The sequence below is a fragment of the Sceloporus undulatus genome, chromosome 6, assembly GCF_019175285.1.
Source record: "Sceloporus undulatus isolate JIND9_A2432 ecotype Alabama chromosome 6, SceUnd_v1.1, whole genome shotgun sequence".
In the NCBI taxonomy this organism is placed as follows: domain Eukaryota; kingdom Metazoa; phylum Chordata; class Lepidosauria; order Squamata; family Phrynosomatidae; genus Sceloporus; species Sceloporus undulatus.
Genome location: NC_056527.1, coordinates 8540602 through 8565993, shown reverse-complemented (window position 1 = coordinate 8565993; position 25392 = coordinate 8540602). Strand labels below are relative to the sequence as shown.

Here is a 25392-nt window from a genome sequence, read left to right as displayed (position 1 = left end):
TATTATTATTATTATTATTATTATTATTATTATTATTATTATTATTATTATTCCAGGTTTTTTTGGGAGATGAAATCTGAAATTTCTTGGGTTGGGAGCAAAAATTCAAAAGTACCGCCCTGGAAGTTCAAGACTGGGATCCACCATGAATTTGTAAATGTCTTCATCATCATCATCCAAGAAGAACCCTGCCAGACTTTTCCTCTACAGTTCCACTTTCTTGACTACTCTAGATGACCTTTTGGACAAAGGGAGTAGCATCTTGGAGGCTGGCAGAGTTACTTTGTAAGGAATCCTAAAATGCAAAACCACAACAAGGCAGGACTGACATTCACTGGATGTATCTTCAATTCATAGAATCAGACAACTGGAAGAACTGTCAAAAGGACCACTGCATCCTATTCCCTGAGGACACAGCTTGATGTCCCAGAGAAAAAGTAAAATAAGAGAAAAAGAGAGTGATCTTAAAACTCCAACATCGTACATTTACAGGGGAGGAACCAAAAGGTCCTTTCCTTAACTTCAAACTGGGTAAAATAAAGGCCTCATAAAACAAATTGCACAAACTATTCTTCATAAATTTTCTCAAGATTTCTCCAAGTCAGGGATCCTAACAGAAAAATTATGCTATTACAGTAATCGGGTTAACATTTTGGAGTGGTGGAGAGGAGGGGACTGAGAAGTATGCCATCCTTCCAGTCACATTTTCACCTCTCCTGGAAGTTGCGGCCTGTATGTTCTACAGGATCCTGACTCAAAGAAGGGCATTTTGTCATCTTTCCCTCTGGCGCCAGCCACCAGGAGCAGATGGCTGTGTTTATCATCTGTCAGTCAAAAATAAAAAGTGTGTTCTGGTTGGCTCAATGAGCCACGTTAATTGTTTAATGCACTGCACTTAGATTAAGCTTTTGCATCTGGGATCCATTTCCATGAGGAAGAGCTTGCAGAAGTGCAAGCTTTGCTGTACTTAATTTTGAAAAGAGAGAGAGCATGAACACTTTTTTTAAAAGGATGTTTCTTTTTAATAGAAGAGGTCAATGAAAATTTCAAATATATTCTAACGATGTGTTCGGAGAAGTTTCAGAAGCATAAATATATTAAAAGTCACTCCTCCCAAGTTCCATCATGTTTGCCTTGCTTGCTAATGTAGGGGTGAGCCCTTTTCCTGATTTGAAAATCTTTTTGCATGCCATCAGTTGTGTGTCCCTCCCATGGAAGCCCTCTGGATGGGATGGAAGTGGAAGGAAGGAAAAAAGGATTAGCTTCGCCTACTTTTCCTCTGGCTCCACCCACCAGAAGCTTTGGTCCTGCCCACATCGGGAATCGAATCCACCACCGATTATCTCCTAGGGCAGAGATAGGGAATTTTCAACCCTGTGGGTGTTTTAGCCTACAACTCTCCCTTGCCTGGCATGGTGAACGGGAAGAGATGGTAGAAGTGGTAATCCAAAAGGGTGGGTGAAGAGAAGATCCTCTATGAACATTCCCATTGCTCTGCCTTTTCTACTACAGTTTTGAGTCTCCTTTACCCAAGCTCCTAAAATCCAAAATATTCCAGAATCCAAAATTGACCACATAGGCGGCAGAGATAGTGACATCTTTGCTTTATGATGGTTCTATGTAGACAAACTTTGTTTCAGACACAAAATTATTATTTTTTTAATGTTGCGTATAAGGTGTATATGAAACAAAGGAATTTCATGTTTAGACTTGGGTCCATTTCCAAGAGATCTCCTTATGTACATGCAAATAATACGAAATCAAAAAAAACTCCAAAATCCCAAACATTTCTGGTCCCTAGCATTTCGGATAAGGGAGACTCAACCTGTAGCAAGATTGGGAGGAAGCAACCCACATGAAATTACCAGGAAATTGGCTGGAGAAGAAAGTTGGCAGAAGTCCAGGGTACAAATAACTCCATGGAGTTGTCCTGAAGGACTTACAGAAATGCATGTGGTCCTCTGAACTATCAGTTACACATGTCTAACCTGTGGAGCTATGTATGGCTAACTTGTGTGGCGTAGTAGTCTTTGCCACAGCCTGAACCATGTGTTCAGAATCAGGGCAGTTCTTAATTGCTTTTCCTATCATCATGACCATGATCATGATCATGATCATCATCATGATCATCATCATCATCTTATATCCCACCTTTCTCCCAATATAGGGACTTTTCCTAGCTTCTATGAGAGAAAAACAAATTGATCACAATGAGCAACACTGGTCAAGACAGAGATAGGAGAAAATTGTTTGGTTCACATTTTAATATGAGCCAAACTAATTTGGACTACAGATATAAATCTTTTAAAGTATTTGTTATCATGGACAAGAAGAAATAATATACCCATTTTTCTCCATGCTACAAGAACTATTCATGGTTTATTATTGCTTCTGTGAAATATCACATGTGAATTTTTATACAGAAAATGGCATTTTCTTTGCAGAAATGTTGTTTTCTGTGTAACAATAACCCACATTCATCTTTTGTGCCGCATATGTCCTGAATTATGATGATTCTGATACAACAAAGGTTCTTCTCATCCGCATTCCCTGACATTCAGGCAACTCACTTTTTAAAAAATCTTGGATTCAAGTATTTTATGATATTTTTTCCTAGCTCTAGGTTGGATTTCCTGAATTAATATACAAACATGGACAAAATTCTATTTTGGTTTTGCATTTCTCTGAATTTGGCAACAGGGTTCTCCGATTGAAAAAAAGTGTATAAAATATAGAAATTAGAGACAATCGATAAAAATGCATACATCTGGAAAAAGAGTGACTCAAAAGGAATATTTTAGGGAAGCAAAAAAACAGTGCATAAATGAAAAGAAATGCATACAAAAATCTGTGCAAATTTTCATGCAGATTTCTTCAAAGGCAAACTTGATGGAGACTTGGGATGGAGTCAAATAAATTTGTGCTTGCAAAAATGCAGAGTTTATGGAAAGCAAATCAGACAAGTTCCTACATCCCTAGCTCAATGAGTAGAAAAACTCTCACCCCAAAGAAATTGGTAAAATTGGGATGAAATGTAGGAGTGAAGGTATTTTCCCATCCACTCTCTGGCCCTTAGTCCACTCTTTTCAAATTCTGGTGCAGCTAGGAGAAAATTTTATAGTTATTCTAGAATTAGAACATGCACAGTTTCCCAAAGCTCATCCATCTTTCCATTACTGATGCATGTTGAACATTGATGGAACACTTTAAAAGGCAACCGTGATGCGACTGTGCATTGTGATATGAAAAATGTGTTTTCATGGTGTTCTTTCAATGTGCAAGAACTCTTGCATACATCAGTAAAAACACACAAAAACGTTCTTGACCCAAAGCAATATGTAGCCTCATCAAGATGACTCCCCCTCTCTTTCCAATGAATTATCAAATGTACACTTATTACTCTCTATAAAATGTTTGGATTTGGACCGAACAATACAAAATCCATAACACAAAGGCAGGTAGCTTAGCATGCTCCAGACCATTTGGAATACAAATCCCATACTCCCTGGCCAACAGCAATACTGATTGGAGATTATGGGAACTGTGCTTCAAAATATCAGAAGAACACAAGTTTGTTATCTGTCTCCTAATGTTAGAAGTAATGGTTTATATCTTCACTTAATTTGTTTTTGCACTTGAGAATGAAACAAATGCAAAACCTTGTGCCTTCTGGGCAAGGTTTATTTATTTTTTTCATATTTTGAGGCCTTTTTGCAAAACTTTGCTTTTGCCAAAAATGTGTTTTTTGTTTTGTTTTGAAAAAGTGAAATTTTATTGACTGATTTTTTGGCTTTTCTCCTAGGTGATGCTACATGTAGCTTCACCATATGGGGAGGAGTTACAACCAAGCCCGCATGAGCCTTGCCTAAACTTCCTTCAACTTGACTGGTGGTGAAGCAGTTTTTCAGAACCTGGAGGGCCAAAGGTTCCCCACCCCTGCATTAGAGGATCCCCAAGAGATCTCTTCAGGATACCCTTTTCATTCTAGATCTGGCTATAGGAACATAGCTATATTAGTATCAAAGGTGCTACCTTTGCATACTGATATTCTAGACTAACATGGCTATGTCTCTGAACAGATATATTGTACAGTTGCCCAAGTCCAAGGACTTGAAATTGGTGGACTTGACGATCCGCAGAGGGACGACCCACCAGTGAGGTGAATGGGGCGCGCTTCCATGGTGCGCGCCCTATGCTCGGGCACAGGAGTGCACCCCATTCATTTCAATGGGGCTTGATTATCTGTGAGTGTCCTAATTCATGGGGTGGGGGGATCCGGAACGGATCCCCATCAGTTAGGAGGGGTGACTGTATTTGCTTTAATGTGGAAACTGCATTTGGCAAAAGGCAGGGTATAGATGATGACGATGATGATAATGATGGGTTTTTCCAATGCTTCCTACTCTCCACTGGCCACTGAATGGCTGTGGGAGTGTGGGCACCAAAGGAGGAAAGGAGTTTTCATTGTTGCGTCAGGCAGGCATTGAATTCCTCCAACTTCAACAATAAAAAAATTTAAATATGCAAGCCTACCTTTGAGTTACATCATTAACAAGATTCAAGCGACTATATGAAAAATGCATACAAAATCCCATTTAAAAAAAATCACAGAAATTGGGAAGGAATGACTGAAGACATGCATGGATCAGAAATCAATTGATCTGACCATTCTTGGCATCAAATGGAGTGTTCATTGCAAATGGCATCATTCTCAGGCAGCACAGCAGACAATGCAGAATATGAGCCAGGCAGAATCAGAGTTATTAACTTACTGTCTATGGGCTTGGGTTCACACAGGTGAGAAACAACAACCTGGCAAAACATTAGCCAAGGGCAGACATGGCACCCAAGTCAGTATTTGGAAGCAAACACAAGATCAGAGAAGACAAAAAATGAAACCCAAGGGCTGTCTGGATGATAGCAGTCCACACCTCTGGATTACTATCAGAGCATGCAACCACCATGATGCACAAAATATATTCCTGGGAAAGGAAAATGCTTTTTCAACAAGAATGGCCCCATGTTGAAAGGAGAAACTGATGCTGAGGGTCACACACACACACACACACACACACACACACACACACAGCTGCTCTAGCCATATAATAATCCCTGCTAAATCCCATTGAGACAACCATTAAATACAAGGAAACAAATGAAAAGTTTATGTACAGTTTATGTACAGTGGGCCATTAACGTGTGTCAAGACTAAATGCCAACACACATTTGCCCATTGTGGATCACCACAGAGACTGTGGTCTGCATTGCGGAAGGAGAAATGAAACAGAATCAGCTCAGAGTCTCAATGAGTGGCCAATGAAGACAGATACACAAAGAGGGGAGGAAACACTGTAGAGCAAGGAAATATAAAACCACAAAACAAAGGTAACTCAGCAAGAATGAGAGCATGAAAAATAAATTGCAAGAAGGAAACAAACCAGATGTCAATCTGCCCAAAAGGGGTAGGAAAGATATAACATTGATTTTCCAAAAAGTCTAAAATGTAACCCCTTCAGTAGAATGGAAGAAAAACTGTCTGAAAAAACAGGAAGGAGACATGTTGGTAGCAGAATTAACCTTAGTATAAACAGTAAAGTATTGCTACAGACGTAGTCCTCAAGCTTGTCATGATCTGAATGGTTGTCAAGTTGTTGAGAAGCTGCCATGCATCTTATCTCAAGAGAAAGGTGGGAAAAGGGAGGGAGGACGGGGGACAGAGGGAGGGAGGGGGAAATGAAAAAGAAATGTGGCAACACCTTTAACTAGCTTTTAGTTTTGTATGAGCTTCCATGGATATAAGTCCACTTCTTCAGATGCACTACAGTGTAATAAGAAATACTCAAGCATAAAGCACATTTACATAGTTGTGGGAATGCAATGGAATGTAATAAGGTCTAGAAGGATGCAAATCATGAGCCTTGCCCTAAACTTTTAAAGGCCTGTGTAATATGATAAGGTCCCTGAGATCTTTATTGTGATCAGTTACTGTTGATGTGAGAAAGCAACAAACAAACAAACAAACAAATAAAGCACTCGCATACAGAGAGAAGGGTAGAAGATGGAGATGAGGCTAGGCAAGATCTCTTTCCTCTTTTATACTACTTTTCTACATGCAAGCAAGATCCCTGGTTCCACAAGAGAAACTCTGAACTGTACTATCACACCTTTGCAGTTTAATATGTTACAAACGTGGAGTGAGAGACACAATGGAGACCCACATTAGCTACTTCTGTACTTTAGAATATCCACATCCCAAAAGTCAACATATTTCACAGCAATAATGTTCCACCCATGTTCTTCAGATGCATGAATACAAACCTAAAACCATGCCTACCATTTTGGTATATGCCCTACTCTTAACACTCCTCTTAATCTTCTGATTTTCATGTTATCCATACATTTATGATTAAAGTACACACACAACACTGTGATGAATGCTTATCGGGGAGACAGCATGCATGTCAATAAGTGTCTTTATCCTCATTAAATAAGTCCCAATTAGGCAGACTCTAATATCACACAAAAACTCAAAGAAATACAGAGAGAAAGAGTAGCAAAGATACTTACTCGATGTACTTATTCCAAGGAGGAAGTTCTGACCATGCCATGAACACACAGTTGGTTAAAATAGTGCACATAATAAACATACTGAATAATGTTGAAATTATGAGTTAAGGAAAGAACTTCAAAAGAATCCTTTTCATAAAGAAATCATCCCGTAAAAATATACTTCTTTGTACTGTAACAACGTCATGCAGCCTTTTCTTGTTTTGAATTCTCAGTTAACCATCACTATGTGAAAAGCAAGAGAGCTCATGCATCACTTCTACATTTCTAGAAACTGGGGAAATCCTAAGGTTAGCAAAATGGAAAAGAAGTCTGTAGTAAAGTCATTAAGCCAGAATTCTGCATCCAGGACAGAATAATAAATGACCACATAGTACAGAAAGCCAGCATAGTGTAGTGGTTTGAGCACTGGACTACTACTCTGGAGACCAGGGTTTGAATACTTGCTCAGCCATGGAAATACACTGGGTGAGCTTGTTACACTGTCTCAGCCTCAGAGGAAGGCAAAGGCAAAACTCCTGAAAGATTTTTTAAAATTGCTCTTTAAAATAAAATCTGAATTCCTCCAGATCCACAGGTTCACTTCTGTACCAGATTTTTCAACTGAACATGTTCAAATGTATGTATTTCATAAAGGGAGCCAGCATGGTGCAGTGGTATGAGTGTTGAATGATGACTGTGGAGACCAGGGTTCAAATCCCCACTCAGCTATGGAAACCCACTGGGGACCTTGGGCAAGTCACACTCTTCCAGCCTGAGGCAAAGGCAAACACCCTCTGAACAGATCTTGCCAAGAAAACCCTGTGATACATTCACAATAGGGTCACCGTAAGTCAGAAATGATGGGAAGGAAGCTTCTCTTCAGCACTCTTCTCCAAGTGTTATTAATGCCTTACCAAGTATTATTTTCTTTTCTAGTGAGTCATGTCTTTTCATTATATGGCCAAAATATAAGATTCAGGAGATTATCACATTGCTTTTGAAGTGCCTTATCCCCAACAGGCAAAATCTAATTTTTGAAAAGCTAGCTGGATAAGCATGGCTGGGATCTGGGCTGCATATGGGTTGCATTCACCTGGCCGCTGGCGAGTGCAATAATACCCGGTTTTAAAATTAAATGCGCCTTTATACTTTGGGGGATAAGGTGCTTTAAAAGCAATGCAATACTCTTCATAGTTTACTCATCTTGGCTTCCAGGCAGAGTTCAGGCTTGATGAACAGTAACTCACAGGAATGGACTGAATAACCAACAGGTAAAACTGTTCAGTTTCATGAAAAGCAGTTGTCCCTCCATATCCACAGCTTCTGCATCAATGGATTCAACTATCCATAGCCCGAAAATATCCAACAGCAAAAATTTCCAAGATATAAACCTTGATTTTGCTATTTTATATCACTATTATAATAATGAGACTTCACCATCTACAAATGCTGTTATCCATGGGGGGTCTTGAAACCAAAACCCAGCAGATACCAAGGGCTCACTGTATGTACATTACATTGTGGTGGTAACTTCTTGAAGAATAACTGCCACCCCTCTAGTGTAATGGTACCCTTTTAGTTACTTTTATAGGTAGTGGGGTGCAGCGACCTTAAAGGGTGAAGGAGAAATATCACCTGGTATTTCTTGATGCTGTCTTGAACTGTGCCTTCTACTGTGTTTTGAGTGCTGAAGCAACACTGAGACAGAAAGAACTGTATGTTTTCTATCAGATTTTAAGGGATTAAAAAGTAGCCTTTAAAAAAAGCTAATGTACTTTGGTTACATTTGAGAAACAGGGACGAATAGTTAACTTTAAGAAATCTACAGCAGTGACTGACAACTTTGGGAGGCCTAGAAAGTATAACTAAAACCACTTAGTTTTTTGTGGGGGTTTTTGGGCTATGTTCTGGAAGAATTTATTCCTGACGTTTCGCCTGCATCTGTGGCTGGCGTCTTCAGAGAATGGTGGCATGGAGGTGTGTGTGTGTGTGTGTGTGTGTGTGTGTGTGTGTGTGTGTGTGTGTATATATCCACTTAGCTTTAAAAGAAACATTCTAAGCTCAGTCACAGCCACCATATGCTGTAATGGTCTGAGTGTTGGACTGGGGACCAGGGTTCAAATCCTGGCTAGGCCATGGAAACCCACTGGGGAAGTCATACTCTCAGCCTCAGAGGAAGGCAAAAGCAAAGCCCCTCTGAAACAAATCTTGCCAGGAAAATCCCAACAAACAAAGTTCAGTAGTTCTTCTTTCTTAAAATAACAGTGCCTGAAGAAAATTGCATCCATGTGTGTACACCCAGCTAAATTAGATGCAACATCTTAAAGGAAGTTCACATAAAACAGAGGAAGAGAGGGAGCCCAAGGAAAGAACATTGTAAAGTAGCCAACTTTAGCTCCTTTTAAAAGACATTTTGAAAAGGATCCACACTGAATGAGAGCACAGGTGCAATGGCGCAAATTCAGCAAAAAATTTAAAAGGGGGGGGGGGAGAGAGAGAGAAAGAAGTTGGTTAAAGAGAATGGGTGGAAAGACAGACTGCACCAAGCAAGAAATCAAAGCCCGTGAAGGTTTGTTTAGAGAGCACAAGATTTTCTTGCATAAAATTGGAGCATTAAACAACAGTGCCATCAGTGTATATAGGGCTTAATGTAAGTAAAAATGACAGCATCCTGCCCCAGAGTTTACAATCTAAATTTGGTGGAACAGGGAGAGGACAACAGTGTAAAAGAGAAGCAAGACAGGAAATGTTGAAGATGCATGTGTGTTATCTGTTCATTTGTCTGTGCATGCATGCATCTATCTATCTATCCATCCATCCAGACCGCCCCCTCTGTGAAAAGCAAATAGCGCATATGCTCGAGCCCCACTTAAAATAATGAGGCTCATGCATGCGGTGCGGTGTGGTGCGCATGCCACAGGCGCCATTCTATTTCCATAGTGCAGGCTTTCAGCATAAGGTCAAAGCCATATAAAAGGCACCCATGTATGACACAGGCGCACTGTACTGATTTACACCAGAACTTGGAAAATTTCATATTGCACTTTATCCAGAATCTTCCACCCAGCTCAACCACTGGCTACTCAGAGTCCAAAAAAGTAAAATTTGAAAACTCTGGACAGACTGTGCTCTGCTTAATTATGATCAGCCAGTGTGGCATAGTGGTTTGAGTGTTGGACTATGACTCTGGAGACCAGGGTTCAATTCCTCACTTGGCACTGGGTGGCCTTCACAATGTCACACACTCTCAGCCTCAGGGGAAGGCAATGGCAAACCACCTCTGAACAAATCTTGCCAAGAAACCCCCGGATAGGGTTGCCATAAGTTGGAAATGACTTGAAGGAACACAACAGCAAGGGAGCAATATTTTGGATTTTTTCCCCTTTAAATGTCCCTTTGAACATTGATGTTTGCCCACAGGAGAGTAATCCAAGCTACATCTGAGAAGCATCCCTTTCTGCCTAGTCATCAAAATGGCTCAAATGTGATGGATTGCTGTTTCTATTGTGGGGTGGGGTGGGGGAGAGAAGCAGAATCGTTTTATTGCCTGCCCCATATGCACCATCAAAAGTCAGTGCGGTTGCAAACTAGCCTAGTTATTCCCATGTGAAAACTTAAGAAACTAATAATTGGACTCCAGAGGACAAATCTGAAGACTTATTCAAAAACATTTTCCACTACTGAGACTTTTTCCTCCCAATGAATGGATACAGAGCATACAAGTACTGAGCCTCATGTTCTGCTGTTATTTGATGAATATAAATCTCTATAATGGTGCTAAGCAATTACAGTGTAGATTCAACTTCTTTTGAGTTTCCTCAAGCCGCTAGCAAAACTCTGGGTTTCAGCGATGTCCCCCACATGAACACCTTTGCCATACATGAGCCAAAGCATAATGGATTCATCCAGACTATGCAATTATAGCGCTATGATTCCATTAACTTCCATAGTCCACTCCTATGGAATCATGGGATTTGGAGTTAGGGAGAAATATTTACAATCCTCAGCCAGGGAGCTGTACAACCTCACTAAATTACAAATCACAGGATTCCATAGGATGTTGCCATGACAATTAACATGGAATCATAACATTATAAACATGTAGTGTGAATAAAGCTACTTCAAACACCAGGAATACCTTCAAATCTGTTAGAGCAGAGATGGGAACTATGCAGTCTTCCAGATCATATGGGACTGCATTTCCCAGCATTCCTCTCCACTAGCTTTGCTGGCAAGAGCTGCTCGGAGCAGCAATTTGGAGAGTCGCATGCTTCTCCTTTCTTTGTGGCAGTTTGGCCTCTGATGGTCTCCTCTGGCAAGAAGGGCTTGAGATAATGAGATGTTTAAAGGAAAAATTGCAATTGCGGTTCGCACAATGGATGGGATGGGCAGTTTGAGCCTTTTGGGTCCATTTTGAAAGACTGAACTAGTCATGATGCCTGTGGGACAGAAAGGGTTACTGAGCCATGAAAGAATGAATGAGTCTTTCCCTTGACTTAATGGAGTATATCAGTGGGAGGATCACTTGGTCAAACTGAAAGATGGCTCACTCTTAAGAAAATGAAAATCTACAAAAAACAGTGATGCCTTCATTGACCAACCAAAATGCACAAAATACATGCTTTCGGAGTTCTTTTGAAAGCTTGCAACATGTATTTGGTGCACTTTGGTTGGCCAATAAAGGCATCACTGTTTTGTGAATTTTGGATGTTATTGTACTTTGCTACATGGCAAAGATGGCTACTTCTGGATACGTTTTCTGAAGACATGTATTCTGATTAGGACTCTAAAGAGCAAGTGTGGTGTAATGGTTTGATTACTGGATTAGGAGTCCAGGTGACCCAGGTTCAAACCTCAGAAAACCCTAGAGGTTTGCAAGTCAACATGAAGGTACATCACATTAGCATCAGCAACATCAGTTGTGATAGGCTTACTTTAGGATCTTTATGTGCTGGTAACTATTATTTACTACTACAGTGGACAGTGAGAGAAAACTGGAGAGCTTTCCCATGAAAGTGGGCAGTTTGCCCAGATGCTGTACAGCTTGAGAACTGCACAAAGTTCCTTGAAAACTGCACATGTTTTGGTGTGAAAAGGACTGTTTTCAGTCAGCCAAGATTGCCTGAAAACATTCAGGAAACCCGGATGAAGGGAACCCTGGACTGATGAGAAGTTTCACATTTTGGGACTTGTTCTGTGCAAAATTCACACTTTTTCTCCACAGACAATATTTTGTGCATGGGAAACACACTTTTCTGTGCAGAAAATAATATTTCTGTGCAGAATTAGGTGTTGTTGTTTTTTGCAGACTGTGTTGTTACCTGTGCACTAACTGCTGTTTTCTGTACACAATACATGTGCAAATTTTGCACAGAGTAAGTCTCAAACCACAAATTGTCTTCGCAAATGGCACAGTTTTCAAAGACTTTCTCTAATAGGAAGGAAATTGCTAAAATTACTCATTGGTTGATTTTTGATTTATTTTATTATTTTTTTTTAGGATGAAATTAGTAAGAATTACATCCTTGGTATATACTGTACCAGCTTGCATGGTGGTGGTTTCCATGTCTGCGGGCTGGTGACTCCACAAGTTTTATTTTGGACTTTAAAAATGGATATCCACTACTGTATAATGATACTATCCTCAAATAGTTCATGCATCTTGCATAGCTTTCTAAGAGTATGAATTAAAATCCAGAATGGATTTGCTGCCTTGCTGACATGGAAGCTACCAGGGAAAAAACAGTACAACTTGAAATTCTCTCTTCTGCTCATAGCAATGCTACTACACCTGTATATGCAAGCTGAGGCTTCCTTATCCAAAATACTTGTGTTTTATGTGTGTGTGTGTGTGTGTGTGTGTGTGAATGATTTGGGAATACATCGTGTTGGGAATCTTGGAGATAAGTACCAAGTCTAAGCATAAAATTCATTTATGGTTCATATACACTTTATACACAAGATAATTTTATACACTGTATTTTTTAATAATTCGGAGGATGAAACAAAATTTGTGAATAAAGAACCATCAGAAAGCAAAGGTGACACTGTCTCATCCATCCATGTGGACCAACTTTATATATTTTAGTTTTTGGATTTCCAGAGAAAGGACACTCAAACTGTATTACATTACTACTCTGATAATTTCATGAACAAACCTTTGGAAATCTTTACAAAAGTCCCGAAAGGCTGCCCAGTCCCATTATTGGCGTGTTACAGGAGGAAGAAGGGCACCCTGAAGTCCAGAGCAGGTGGCTTGCAAACTTGATAGAAACAAGATTTGAAACTGGGACTTCCCATTGCTCAACACTTGTAATGATTCCACTATATCCATTGTCAACATAGCTAGGAATGGCAAAGGAGCTCTAACTCTTTTGCATCTTCCTCCTTGAAATGCATGTCAGTCATCACCCATGAACTGCAGCCAATCTGTGTACACTGGCTTAGGGGGCAAAACCTCATAAATCTTAGTGCCTCCATCCCACTGGACATAACATCTGAGGGCAGCTGGTGGTTTTAGCGTCACTGGGGTGATGAATCTCATCCAGGCTTTAGTTCATACATCCAAGGAACCATCCAAGATGTTGAAACTTGTTCCCAACAAGATACCTCAATTAGAACTCAGGCCAAAAATCAGAGTCCATTTACTGCCCCACTGACATTGGGATCACCAGTATCCACTGTGCAAAGAACAACCGGTTGGAATGTTCCCTCCAGAGGAATCAAATGCTAAACCTGATCCACAGCCAACTATTTAAAATACTGTCATTGCAAAATTTCATTTTAATGTAGGCCCTCCACACAAAAAAAGTGGCTGCAATCCCACCCAAACACAGAAGAGAAGACCTTTGGAAACACTTTGTCATTGTAGTTGCAACTGATACTGCTGCTCCCAAACCTACATTTGCAGTCTGGTAGTACCATGACTAAAGTGTTTCAAACCACTGAAAACTGGGGACTTGGGAAATAATGTTCTCAGCACTTTCCTGTCTGTGGGGTACCTTAAGAATAGGCAGCTGGAGAGATGCACTCAAGATCCTGCCAGATTTGCTTGATCCAAGGCACCCTATGAAAGAAAGCATGTTGAGGACATCATTTCCCCTAATCCCAACCTCCAGAGCCTCATGAACATAAACATCAGGGTGCTGCTAGGCTGGGAAGGTAGGTTTTGGGATCACTTTTGGCTATTTGTGGCCATTAATGTGAATCAACAGAACCAAGTGGGTAAGTTACTGTTATTGTTGTGTGCCTTCAAGTTGTTTCTGATTTATGGCAACCCTAAGGTGAACCTATCATGGGGTTTTCTTGGCAAGATTTGTTCAGAGGAGGTTTGTTATTGCCATCTCCTGAGGCTGAGAGCATCTGACTTGCCCAGGTCACCCAGTGAGTTTCCATGGCCAAGTGAGGAATCTAACTCTGGTCTCCAATACTAAAATCACAATGCCACACTGACTCTCTAAGTGGGTGGGACCAGGAGCAAAATAAATATAGCATACTTTGTACAGTAGACATATTGGAGACGGTTTGCATATTACAATTGTTCTTTTCATTGTTTCATTGAGTTCGTTAATATTGATGTGCATTATCATTGTTCTGAACCCTTTGTATACTTGTACTTAAAACTATCCATGTTATAGTGTTGCATATGCCATTTCACATTACTTACTTTATTATTTATACCATATAAAATTGTTCTTTGTATACATATTTAACATCATTATATAGCATTACCTTTCCATTACATGTTTCACATATATTTTGTACCTAGTCCCATCCACTTAATTCTGTGGTTTGCTGGAGGTAAGTGCTGTTGTGTTTTTTTCCATAAAGGTGAATTTCCAGCAAATACAATATCATTAAATCCATTGTATAGTACTGTAATTGCTGTACAGGATGCCTTTCTTTCTTTCTTTCTTTCTTTCTTTCTTTCTTTCTTTTGTTTATTTTCCATCCTTTCCCCAGTTTGGGACTCATGTACCTTTGTACATTTGCAACAAACATCACCAAAAATCCACAGCAAAACAAAAGTTAAGCATGCAAATAAACTACCAATTAAATAAACCCAGTTAAAAACATAATTCATTAAAAAGAAAACAACAAGTAGACAACCCAGCATGTTACACATGCCCTGTTCCCGCTAACCAATCTGTCCTCAAAACCTTCCAAAACAAAAAGGTTTAAAAGCATGTGAGAAACAGACTACTTCAAAAGCCAGGGAATTAATAGAATGAGTTTATGTAGTTGTTGGAAACCATATCCACTATGTTTATATCCACTATGTGTGCAGTATTTGTAGAAAACAGAAATATACACACTCCGCTTTAGTAAAATTGCCAATAAGCCTTCCAAAATCCTCACGACCACCAGAAATATGCTAAATCAGCGATTATCCCTGCAATTCCCATTGGCCCGGCTCAACATGAATAACAAGCTTGCAGACATTAATTCTTTGGATTAAGACTCCCAGAATCCCCAGCCAGCATGGCCATTGGCAATACCAGCTGGAAAATTCTGGCAGCTGTGGTCCAAAAGAGTAACTTCTCCAAGTTCTGGGTAAGGGATAATGGGTGTTTTAGTCTGACAATAAGTGCCACACTTTCTTCATGCTTGTGGTAAATACTAAAAAAAACCAGGGCTAAACAAAGCCTTGGTGGTTCAATCTGTAATTTAAACAAGCTGTATAATTTGGGTTAGTTTGTGACTTGCTGTTGTTATTTTAAATAGGGCACATGACACAAAAGCCAGCTCCAGGCTCCCAATTTCTACGTTTCTGGAAACACAAGGCTGATTCATTAAATGCACATTTATCCTTCATACACTCCCTCCTTTGCTAAAGCATCAAAGGCAACAGAAGCGCAACGCATGCTTTGCTGAGTCATGAGTGACATGCATTTTAATAATCTGTTTAAAAGCAAGCCATAATGCAAGCACTTTGCTGAATTAGAGCCATCAGGCCTGTGCTTTTGCATACAGATACATGCATATATATTACCGTTAGGGTTGTATGAGGAGTTAGGTAGCTAAGCTCCTCTTGGACAAATATATGTTCCTCTAAGTACTTGAGTTTTCCAGCTGAACACAGCAGCTACATTCAAAGCCTGGCTAAAACCAATCTTCACTTTTGAAACGCACAAAGACAGTCTCTACGCACACACTCCAGAATATAGTCAGGAGGAAGGAGAGATCGCAAAGGGAAGGCCTCCACATCGGGATAAAGAATGACATTTGTCTTGCATGATTGCATTGACAGCATCCATCCAGCCAAAAGCAAGAGCCTCCAGGACTCACAGGAAATGTCATGAGGTGTGTTTGTCTTGTGGCCCGTGAATCTAGTTGGGAGCAAGAAAACTGACCCTCAGCTCAGCAGTGCAGAGCAAACAGCAAAATAAATATATAAACCAGACAGCCACGTTTCCTTTTAGCTAAGGCTGCAGTAGTTAGCTCCCAAGTTTTGATCTCCAGTGCTGAGACTAGCACAGGAAAAGTATCCTGGATTCACCTTGTGTCCTATTAAGTTGGATGGTTCTGTGGTGTCTACATCCATGGGGTGGTATATCTGCCAAGTGCCCATGCTAGCTGCAAGGTTTTGGAAACTGTAGCCCAAAACTTAGAGCCAGCGCGGTGTCATGGTTTGAGCACCGGACTAGGACTTTAGCAATCAGGGTTAAAATCATTGCTTGGCCATGGAAACCCATTGGGTAATCTCGGGCAAATCACACACTCTCTGAACAACTCATGCCAAGAAAACCCCACAATAGGTTCTCCTGAGGATCACTGTAAGTCAGAAATGACTTGCAGGCTCACAATAGCAATAGAAATAGCTTGTGCATTTTTATACCATTTATCAGTAAACTCAGCACTCCCTGAGCAGTTTACAATCTGTAAGCCAGTTGCCCCCAACAAGCTAGGTACTCATCTTACCAAACTACGAAAGGATGGAAGTCTGAGTCAACCTCTGCACCAACAAAGTCCAAAATTTGCCCACCTCTGGGCAAACAACAACTTGCTCTCTCCACTGTAAAGGCAAAATTGACAAGAAGTCTTTCGCCCCCACATCCAGTTTAACATTTCACCTTTATAGTCTGGATCCCCCGTTGGAGGGGAAACCTCCAAGTTTCACTGCTGGTCTCTGCAGCCTTTGCACCACATTGTGTCTGCTTAAGCAGATGTTGCATATTATGTAACCATTCCCAACCCAAACAGCTAAAGAAAAAGAGGGGGGGGGGGGAGCAATGAAAATAACAGGACTGAATTCTTGACTGAGTTCTCAGTTTCAGCTTCTCCAGACACCTGGTTCAGTAAGAGAAAATGTTTCAATTTCTCTGCATCTCTTTGCACAGAGAAAGGTAAATTGGCACCAGAAGTCACAGCCAAATACTGTATTGTATGAAGCAGAGGGCATGGGACAAAGCCAGCAGGTTTCTAATCCTTAATATAAATATATATAAAATTGTATATAAAAATTGGCTTGGAACAGTGGCTGCTCATGGCTCCACTATTTAATCTGAACTTTAAAGGAACTGAACCCTGTTCCCAAAGCAGGCATAGCATAAATATATGTAGCACCTTGGATTGTTGTTTCTGACTTACAATGACCCTAAAGTGAACCTGTCACAGAGTTCTCTTGGAAATATATTTATATTTTTATATCTTTAGTATATTTGATTATTTTTGCTGACTACTTTGTAAATTACAAATATTCTACTCTGTAAATGTTTGTAAAGCACCATGTACAAGGATGGTGCTATATAAATAAACGATGATGATGATGATGATGATGATGATGATGATGATGATGATGATAATGATAATATGATTTGTTCAGAGGAAATGTGCCTTTGCCTTCCCTAAAACTGAGATAGTGTGACTTGTCCAAGTTCACCAAATGAGTTTCCTCAGCTGACCAGGGATTAGAGCCCTGGCTTCGAGAGTTCTAGTCCAATGCTCAAACCACTACACACACCTGCTAGACGGGAACCATGGGGTTTGTAATCCAACATAAGCCAGAACAATGGATGCAAGCTGCAGGAAAAGACATTTCGCCTCAATATTAGGAGGAACTTCCTGACAGTAAGGGCTGTTCAACAGTGGAACAAACTCCTGGGTAGTGGAGTCTCCTTCCTTAGAGGTCTTTAAGCAGAGGCTGGATGGCCATCTATCGGGATGCTTTGATTTATATTTCCTGCATGGCAGAATGGGGTTGGACTGGATGACCCTTGTGGTCTCTTCCAACTCTACGGTTCTATGATATCTAAAGGACATCAGGTATGGAAAGTAAATGCTAGTTTTTGCCTCTCCTTTTAGGAAGACATATTCTCTCTGTTCATCTTTACCCCAGGATACTCCTTGGAGGACCCTCCAGACCAAGGAGAGTTTGACATTCCTCTCATTGGAAGGAGGGCTGCTGAAGGTAAAATAAAGTGACTCGAAAAAGCTTCACCTCCATCAACAAACTGCCTGCCCAGGAGCTGAAGAGCCTTTAGCCAGATCTTCAAGTGAACTTCATGCAGGGAAGACAGGGAAGGAAGGAGCTGACAGACAGGATCACCCAGAGGTCAAGAAGAACTTAGTCAGCCCTAAAATAAACTGTGGCGATACAATCATGCAGCTCAAATCCTACAGCAGAGCTGGCAAGGAAACAGATAGGAATCTGCTGGGAAAAGCTTCCAGGGGCATTTGCAGTAGATCACCAAAGATTTGTGACTATGTTTTCTAATAACAGCAATAATTCCAAAGGTTTTTCCCATCCCACAAAAGAATTATCTGAGCCTGTCTTTTGCATACTGCTGTTTAGGGAAATAATGAAGGAGAAATAAAGTAAGTTCTGAGAGCCAGCATGGCATAGTGGTTGAGTATTGGACTAAGACTCTGGAAACCAGGGTTTAAATCCCTGCTCAGCTGTGCAAACCCACTGGGTGACCTTGGACATGTCACACTCTCTCAGCTTCAGAAGATGGAAATGGCAAACCCCCTCTGAAGAAACTTGCCAAGAAAACTCCATGATAGGTTTTTAGGTTTATGGCGTTAGGGTTGCCATAAATCAGAAATGTCTTGAAGGCACATAACTACTACTACTACTATTACTACTACTACTACTACTACAAAATAGAAGTCCCACAAAGAGGATGTCACTATTTGCAGAAACATAAAAAGATGTTACAAATGATAGATTGCAGCTCCTCAAGAATCCTAGTGCCTATTTGCTGTTGTTAAAATAAGAAACACATTTCTAGCTCTTATGCTTGACCATTTATGACAATGACTGCTGACTTCTCAAAACTAAGAAAAATGGATGACAAGATATAACTGTGTAGCATCTTAAAAACTGACATGAATGCTCCAAAACACTTTGTTCTTCCTGATGCAGCCAGTGATGTGGTGAAGCCATGGCTTGCAAGACTGAAGCTCTTAGAGTTTTTGTTTAGCAGGGACTATGGTATTAGCTGCACTCTTCCTGAGCTTCCCTGTTCCCTCTGGTTTTAGCTGAAATCCCCACAGTAGCAGTAGGGGAAATGGATTTTCCCAGGAACCCTGTATTGTCATGAATCCAAAATGTTTAGGGGTGGGGGGTGGCTGAACTTGAATGTGCAAAGAAGACCCATTAGCTATACAAAAGACCTGCTCCTGCAGCAAAGGAACACTGCTTGAAATGTTTTGATTAAACAAATATATAAGTCAGCATATCCACCTGCATTTTCAAACTCTCCTTCTTGGTCTGGCTATGGGGATTGTCATGATGGGGCCCAGAGATGGAAAAATGTTCAAAAATATTTGACAGATGGTTGAAAAAGTGCGATTTTTGAATGTTTTGAATGTTTATACCTTGGCAAGGAGACTCCTGAACTGACAAGAATATTTGCAGTTCAGGACTTTTTCTGCACAATTTTCATTATGTGGTTTCTTTGTACAGAAAACAGCATTCTTCTTAGAGGGGGAGAAAAATGCAGTTTTTCAAGACCTTTTCACAGCAAGAAGAAAAATGTTTTAAAAATGATTTGTTGTTTTCTGCAAGAACGAAATTTGCAGAGAATTACACCTATGATGGAAGCCTGCATTTCAAGAGTTACTACTGCACTGCTGCCAGCAACAGATGAGTAGAGCTACTCATCATGATAACTGACATTTCCACCGGTCAGAGGCAGGACTTTATTTTCATGTATATAGCTCTTTGTCATAGTCAGCAAATATGCAAGGTAATTCAATCGGTATCATTTGTACAGACTACTGAATTCAGCTTATGACTTTACTTCATTTCCCCCCTTAGGAATAATACCACTCCCCTACATGCAGACACACAATTTAATTGTGAATTTCAATACACGGCAACCCCAAACACAGTTTGAAGAACAGGAGCTTTGCCACAGAGCACACTCACACCACCGCCCATGTCATTTCGCATCACGCGGATGTGGCTGGCGATGGAGAAAATCCAAGTGAAAGGATATGAATGTACCAAAATTTTAATTGCTGCTCTTCTGATTCGATGAAAAGGACTAAGTATATACAAGGCAGGAGTGGCACTAAATCGAAAGATTGTCTTCCCTTTGTTCAGTACTATAAATGTCTGGAAAACAAAAGAGAAGGTGAAAGAAAAATTCAAGGTCTGTGTTAAAAACTCACATTGTAAGATCTTTCAAAAACCACAGGCCAGTTTATTGCCCTCTGACCTGTTCTCCTTAGAAATCTGGGGGACTGGACATCATACACTTTGCAAAAAAAAGAGAAGAGTAGGAAAGGGTACCTAGACAAAAGAATACGTTCAATAGCCCAGATTTTACCTTTCTTTTTGGGGGGAAGAGGAATGCTGCATAATAGCTAGGGTCAGTATTTTCAGACATAAATAAAAATGCACCTCCTTAAGAACAAAAGAAGAGGGCAAGGTTGAAACCCAGATCTGGTATAGTACAATGGTATAGCACAGTGCTTCTCTGGTGTAATTCCAGGGGAAGGTGGAGAAACCACTGGTGTAATTCTGTGGGAAACCAAACCAAAAGGAAGCAAGTAGATCTGGGTGTAGTGTGTATCATTCTGCAAGTGCTGTGGACTTTCACACCAAACAAGGAACACTTGCAGAAGGGGGTCTCAGGTCCCTCCTTACACAAGCTGGTAAACTGTGTGCAAACATAAGACCCCAACTGGGTTGTGATCAGAGGCTACAATGCCATAAGGATCCCTGTTCCATAAGTTCCATGGACTGTGCGTTCTTCCCCCTTCCAATGGTGCATTGTGCTCGTTTCTCCCTTCCAAAGGAACAAACTGACCAAATTTTTTAAGTTTTACAAAATCCACAACTGTGAACTGCTATTCTTGCTGCAGGAGCAAAGGCAAAAAAAAAAGTGGAGGGGAGGGGAAAAGGAAGAAGAGTTTTGCAGTAGCCTACTTTCCCTGTGTCTTTTAAAGGAACAAAGGACCTTTTAGCATTTGGACCAGGAACCCTCCTCCCACCCACCTCAAAATAACTCTGTTTTCCAAAACTTCTCTGTCTTGAAAAGTTGACTGACAAGCAGAAGCTGAGCAGGTTAAGCGCTTCTCCATCATAACTTCTACAAGGCATGGTGGGGGTGGGTTGACCTACTGAATCTCTGCTTTTTGTTCAGCTTTGGAAGAAAACGAAAGGCACTGAAGCACAGCCAGCAAGAAAAACCAGGCAACTTTGCTAATGCCAAAGTGCCAAAGTGCAAAGATCACACAGTAGAACTTAGCGGAAGTTGCCCTCTAGCAGGGTCTTTCCTCTTCAAACATGAATCACCTGGATATAATTCCACATAGCCTACTGTAGCCCTTTCCCCAATCTAATACCCTCCAGATGTCTTGGATTACAAACCTGCATTATTCCCAGCCAGCACAATGTGGGTCATCTCATTTGGGGATGATGCGAGTTATAGTCCAAAACATCTGTACAGTGCCAGGCTGAGGAAAGGACAGACTTTTGCTTATCCTGCAGCAAATGCTTTATTTATAGGAACGTGGTTTTTAAAAATGATTGCTCATCAACAATGAGGATTGATTTGCTTCTAGGAATCTCTCTAGCTTTTGTCAATTATCATTTTGAAAAAAAATATGCACATAAATTTATAATAATGTCTTAACAAAGAAAAACGTTCTTATGGACTGTAACAAAGGAAAGGCACCATCATTTTTTCCATAAGCAACAAGAACATATTGTCACATGCAAGGAAGCATCTATATTGTGGGAGTGATGGATTAAATGGGTCCTCCTTGTGAGCTATTCATCAAGCCAGAGTGTATACACACTATACAATTATAGCAATTTGATATCACTTTAGCTGCCATGGCTTCATCACATGGAATCCTGGGATTTGTATTTTGATGAGGTACTTAGAATTGTCTCTGCTGCAGACTCTTCTCCTCTGAATCACAGCTGTCTGATGAAGAATTCCAAGTACATTACAAAATTACAAATCCCTGTGTTCCAAAGGATGGAGCCATGGCAGTTGAAGTGGTTTCAAGGCCCTACACTTACATAGTCAGGATCCCACCCAGATGCTGAGTGGAAGCCTAGTTTTTTACCAAACCTCTAAACATGAAGGACAATGAGGGCATGATCTGGAGCTGAGCCTAGAAATGTTGTCATTTTCTACTAAAAACCCCAAACTAGTGCTGAGATCCCATACAGTTCCATGTCTGCCCCTAAGTATGTCACTTTTTTGGACAGGGACAAGCAAAAAGGCAATTCAGATGCTAACGATGGATGCAGAAACAATCCAGTTTGTGGGGCCACAACAATTCCCAGAATTCCATAACACTGACCCAGGGCAGTAAAAGTGACGTCAAACCGGATTACTTCTGCAATGTGGATGTAGCCCGGATGGCTTGTCAGAGGAAAGAAATGGAAGTGCACTCACTATCAACAGAGTGCACCCTGGAATCCCTTACCCTGGAAGCTACATTGGTTAAATTGCCTCCTGACTGCTAAGAAGCAGCAATAACAGACCCTCCCAGGGCTAGATAGCTATGTGGGGTGGAGGTTTCAGATGATACACAAAGGGCTATAAAATAGCACCTTGCACTTTGTCCAAAAAGAGACAAGTGTGTGCAAGCAAGGTCACTTCTCTAGTCTGAAAAGAAACTTTTCCAAGTTCTCACTTAGAGCAGAGTTCCATTCTTTCCCCTCCATCAGCCCTCAACTATTTTCCCCCAGCTCCTTTTTTCCCATCTCTGGAAAACTGCTACCTGAAACAGCTGGTTAAGGTGGAAAATAGAGGGTGAAGAAGGTTTAAACATCTTCTACAACCTGCCACTTCTAAAACACAGCACCCCCCCTCCCCCATCCACAATTTGTTTTTAGATATTTAACTGAGGGTGTATCCACACTGGAGACTTAAAACAGTCTGATACCACTTTAACTGCTATAACTCTGTCCTACAGAATCCTGAAATTTGTAGTTTGGTGAGGCACCAGAACTCTCTGAGGCTGCATACCTGGTCCAAGATAGTAAAAGTTATTAAAGAAGAAGAACACACCAACTAGGAGAGGCTGCAGTAGTTTGCTTTTGCCTGAGTCTAATGGGATGAATAAGATTATGCTTCTTTCTCTCCTCTCCCTCTGACTAAGGGAGTTAATTGAGTAAAAATTACTTTAGCATTTTAAACTCAATTTGCAGTGACTGAAGTAAGTCAAGGACAAAGGCAGAAATGGTGAAGAGAGAAGAACCGGTCAAAAGCATCTGAAAGGATGGGACAACAGAGGGTTAATGGGACAGTCCTTGCCAAAGTGGGTCAGTTGGAAGGTATGAACATCATCATTTTAAAAGCACAACCATCTCCCCCACCTCGACCCAAGTCATCCAGTTTCAAAACACTGAGCACCAGGAGTCTGACCCCATGCTAGTTCTCAGATCTTTAAACCAAGGATTATTTGAACTTTAAAAACAGTGAGGAAGGGATGGAGGACCACCATCCTCCCTTCTTTAAGAACACGTGCAGAGCTGATGGATTTGACCTTGTGATCACTGTAGAAAGGATCAATGTCCTCCAAAGGTTCCCCAATGAGCTCCGATGGAGGAGACCCGTAGAGATCAGGTAACTTCTTGCAGGCCTGTAAGTCAAACTGGGGCCGCAGTTTTTCTTCTTCACCCAACTGTTCCCTATACTCTTGCTTGGCATTCCTGGCAATCTTCTCCGCGATTCGCTTCTCGATCGCAGCCAAGGATTCGGGTGTGAATCGGTGGAAGCTGTTGGAACCCAGTGGTAACAGGAAGTTGGCCATCTTTTCATCCTGATTCTTCTTTGTACTGGCCTTTACTCCTAATAGTAAAAAAATAACTGGAAGAGAAAGAAAACCTGGTTAAGTAAACAGGAAGATCAACCAAGGTACAACAAAGTCAATAGCAGCTGATGGTTTCTATGTCATTAGAGGAGTTGGCGCATCCATGCTCGGCTTTAGTCCAAACTTTAAAGCAGCTTTCCAGGTTCTCAAACTCTATCCCTCAAAAAGAAATAAGCACATTGGTTCCCAAACTATGGTCCTCCAAATGTTTTGGACTTCAGGTCCCAGAATTCCATTGTCCAAGCCAGCTGGGGTTTCTGGAAGGTGAAGTCCAAAACACCTGGAGGACCAAAGTTTGGGAATCACTGATTTAGCACCTTGGACAGATTTAAAGTTCAGATTAAAACTTTGCAGGGAGTGGATTCAACAACTCTGTAAATATGAAAGTGTCAAGATGCCATGCAGAAAATGGAACAATTCTGTCTTTTGCTCTTCCAGAGACTAGGAATGGGAACCAATGGATACAAATTACAAGAAAAGTGACCCACCTAAACCTTAGGAAGAACTTTTTTTTAACTGTGAGAGTTGTTAGACTGCCTCAGAGAGTGGTGGACTCTCCTCCTGGGGAGGTATTTAAACAAAAGTTGAAGGGGCATCTTCCAGGGATGCTTTAGTTGTGTATTCCTGCATGGCCCCTTGACTACATGGTATTTGTGGCCCCTTCCAAGTTAATATTCTTTGGTTCTATAAGCTATCATTTAGGTATGTATTTAACAATGCTTAACAGTAAAAATCTACAAAGGGTTTAAGAAGTCACATGGCAAATGGCTGTGAATTAAATTGGAATAACATTGATGGGTGGAGACGGTGATGAAGTTGGTTGCATGAGTCAATTAAGTAGTAGAAATCCATTTAGAATTGCACATCCCATCTAGTAAGCCAGCATTTGATAGTGGTTAGAGTGTGGGACTGGGACTTGGGAGATCGAGGGTCAAGTTTCCAATGAGCCATAAAATTAACTGAGTGATTTTGGACCAGCTGGCCAGTCAATCAATCATTCATCCTCTTCGTCCCAACCTGATCTACCTCATAGGATTGTTGTGAAAATAAAGCAGGAAGAAGGAAAAAAGTGATGTACAGTCAGCCTTCCACATCCACAGAATTTTTCATCCACAGATTCAAGCATTGCCAGCTTGAAAGTATTTTAAAAATATATGAATTCTAAAAAGCAAAGCCTGATTTTGCCATTTTATAGGGATGACATTTTACTATGCCATTGTATTTAATGGGACTTGAGCATCCACGGATTTTGGTATTCCAGTGGATACCAAAGGCCCACTGTCATCGTCATCATCATCATCCCCCATTTTATATAATCGGACTCAAGCATTTACAGATTTTGGTATCCATGAGGGAACCAAATTCCAGCAAATACCAAGGGTCCACTGCATATCTCATTTTTATCTTATAATAGGACCCAAAAGGGCTTACATTATATGTTAAAACAAAACAGCTAAAACAATCTATCATTAAACCTATTTTGAAAGCATTTAGCAATAATCTACAGTGCGCCCGCATTACAGGTGGGTGCGCTTTACGCGGACTTGAGCATAC

General features: G+C 40.7%; 1 protein-coding gene across 1 annotated transcript in view; it reads right to left on the bottom strand.

Annotated features, from left to right (window-relative positions):
* The window catches only part of LOC121932863 (sodium channel protein type 5 subunit alpha-like), a 345269-nt gene that overhangs the window by 226649 nt on the left and 93228 nt on the right, over positions 1–25392 (bottom strand). The window contains exons 2-4 of the mRNA XM_042471901.1: positions 23512–23834; positions 19995–20113; positions 6568–6657 (exon numbers count right to left, since the gene is read on the bottom strand). Coding sequence (XP_042327835.1) covers positions 6568–6657; positions 19995–20113; positions 23512–23778 — 476 coding nt within the window. The 5' untranslated portion in view covers positions 23779–23834. The remainder of the gene's footprint in view (positions 1–6567; positions 6658–19994; positions 20114–23511; positions 23835–25392) is intronic.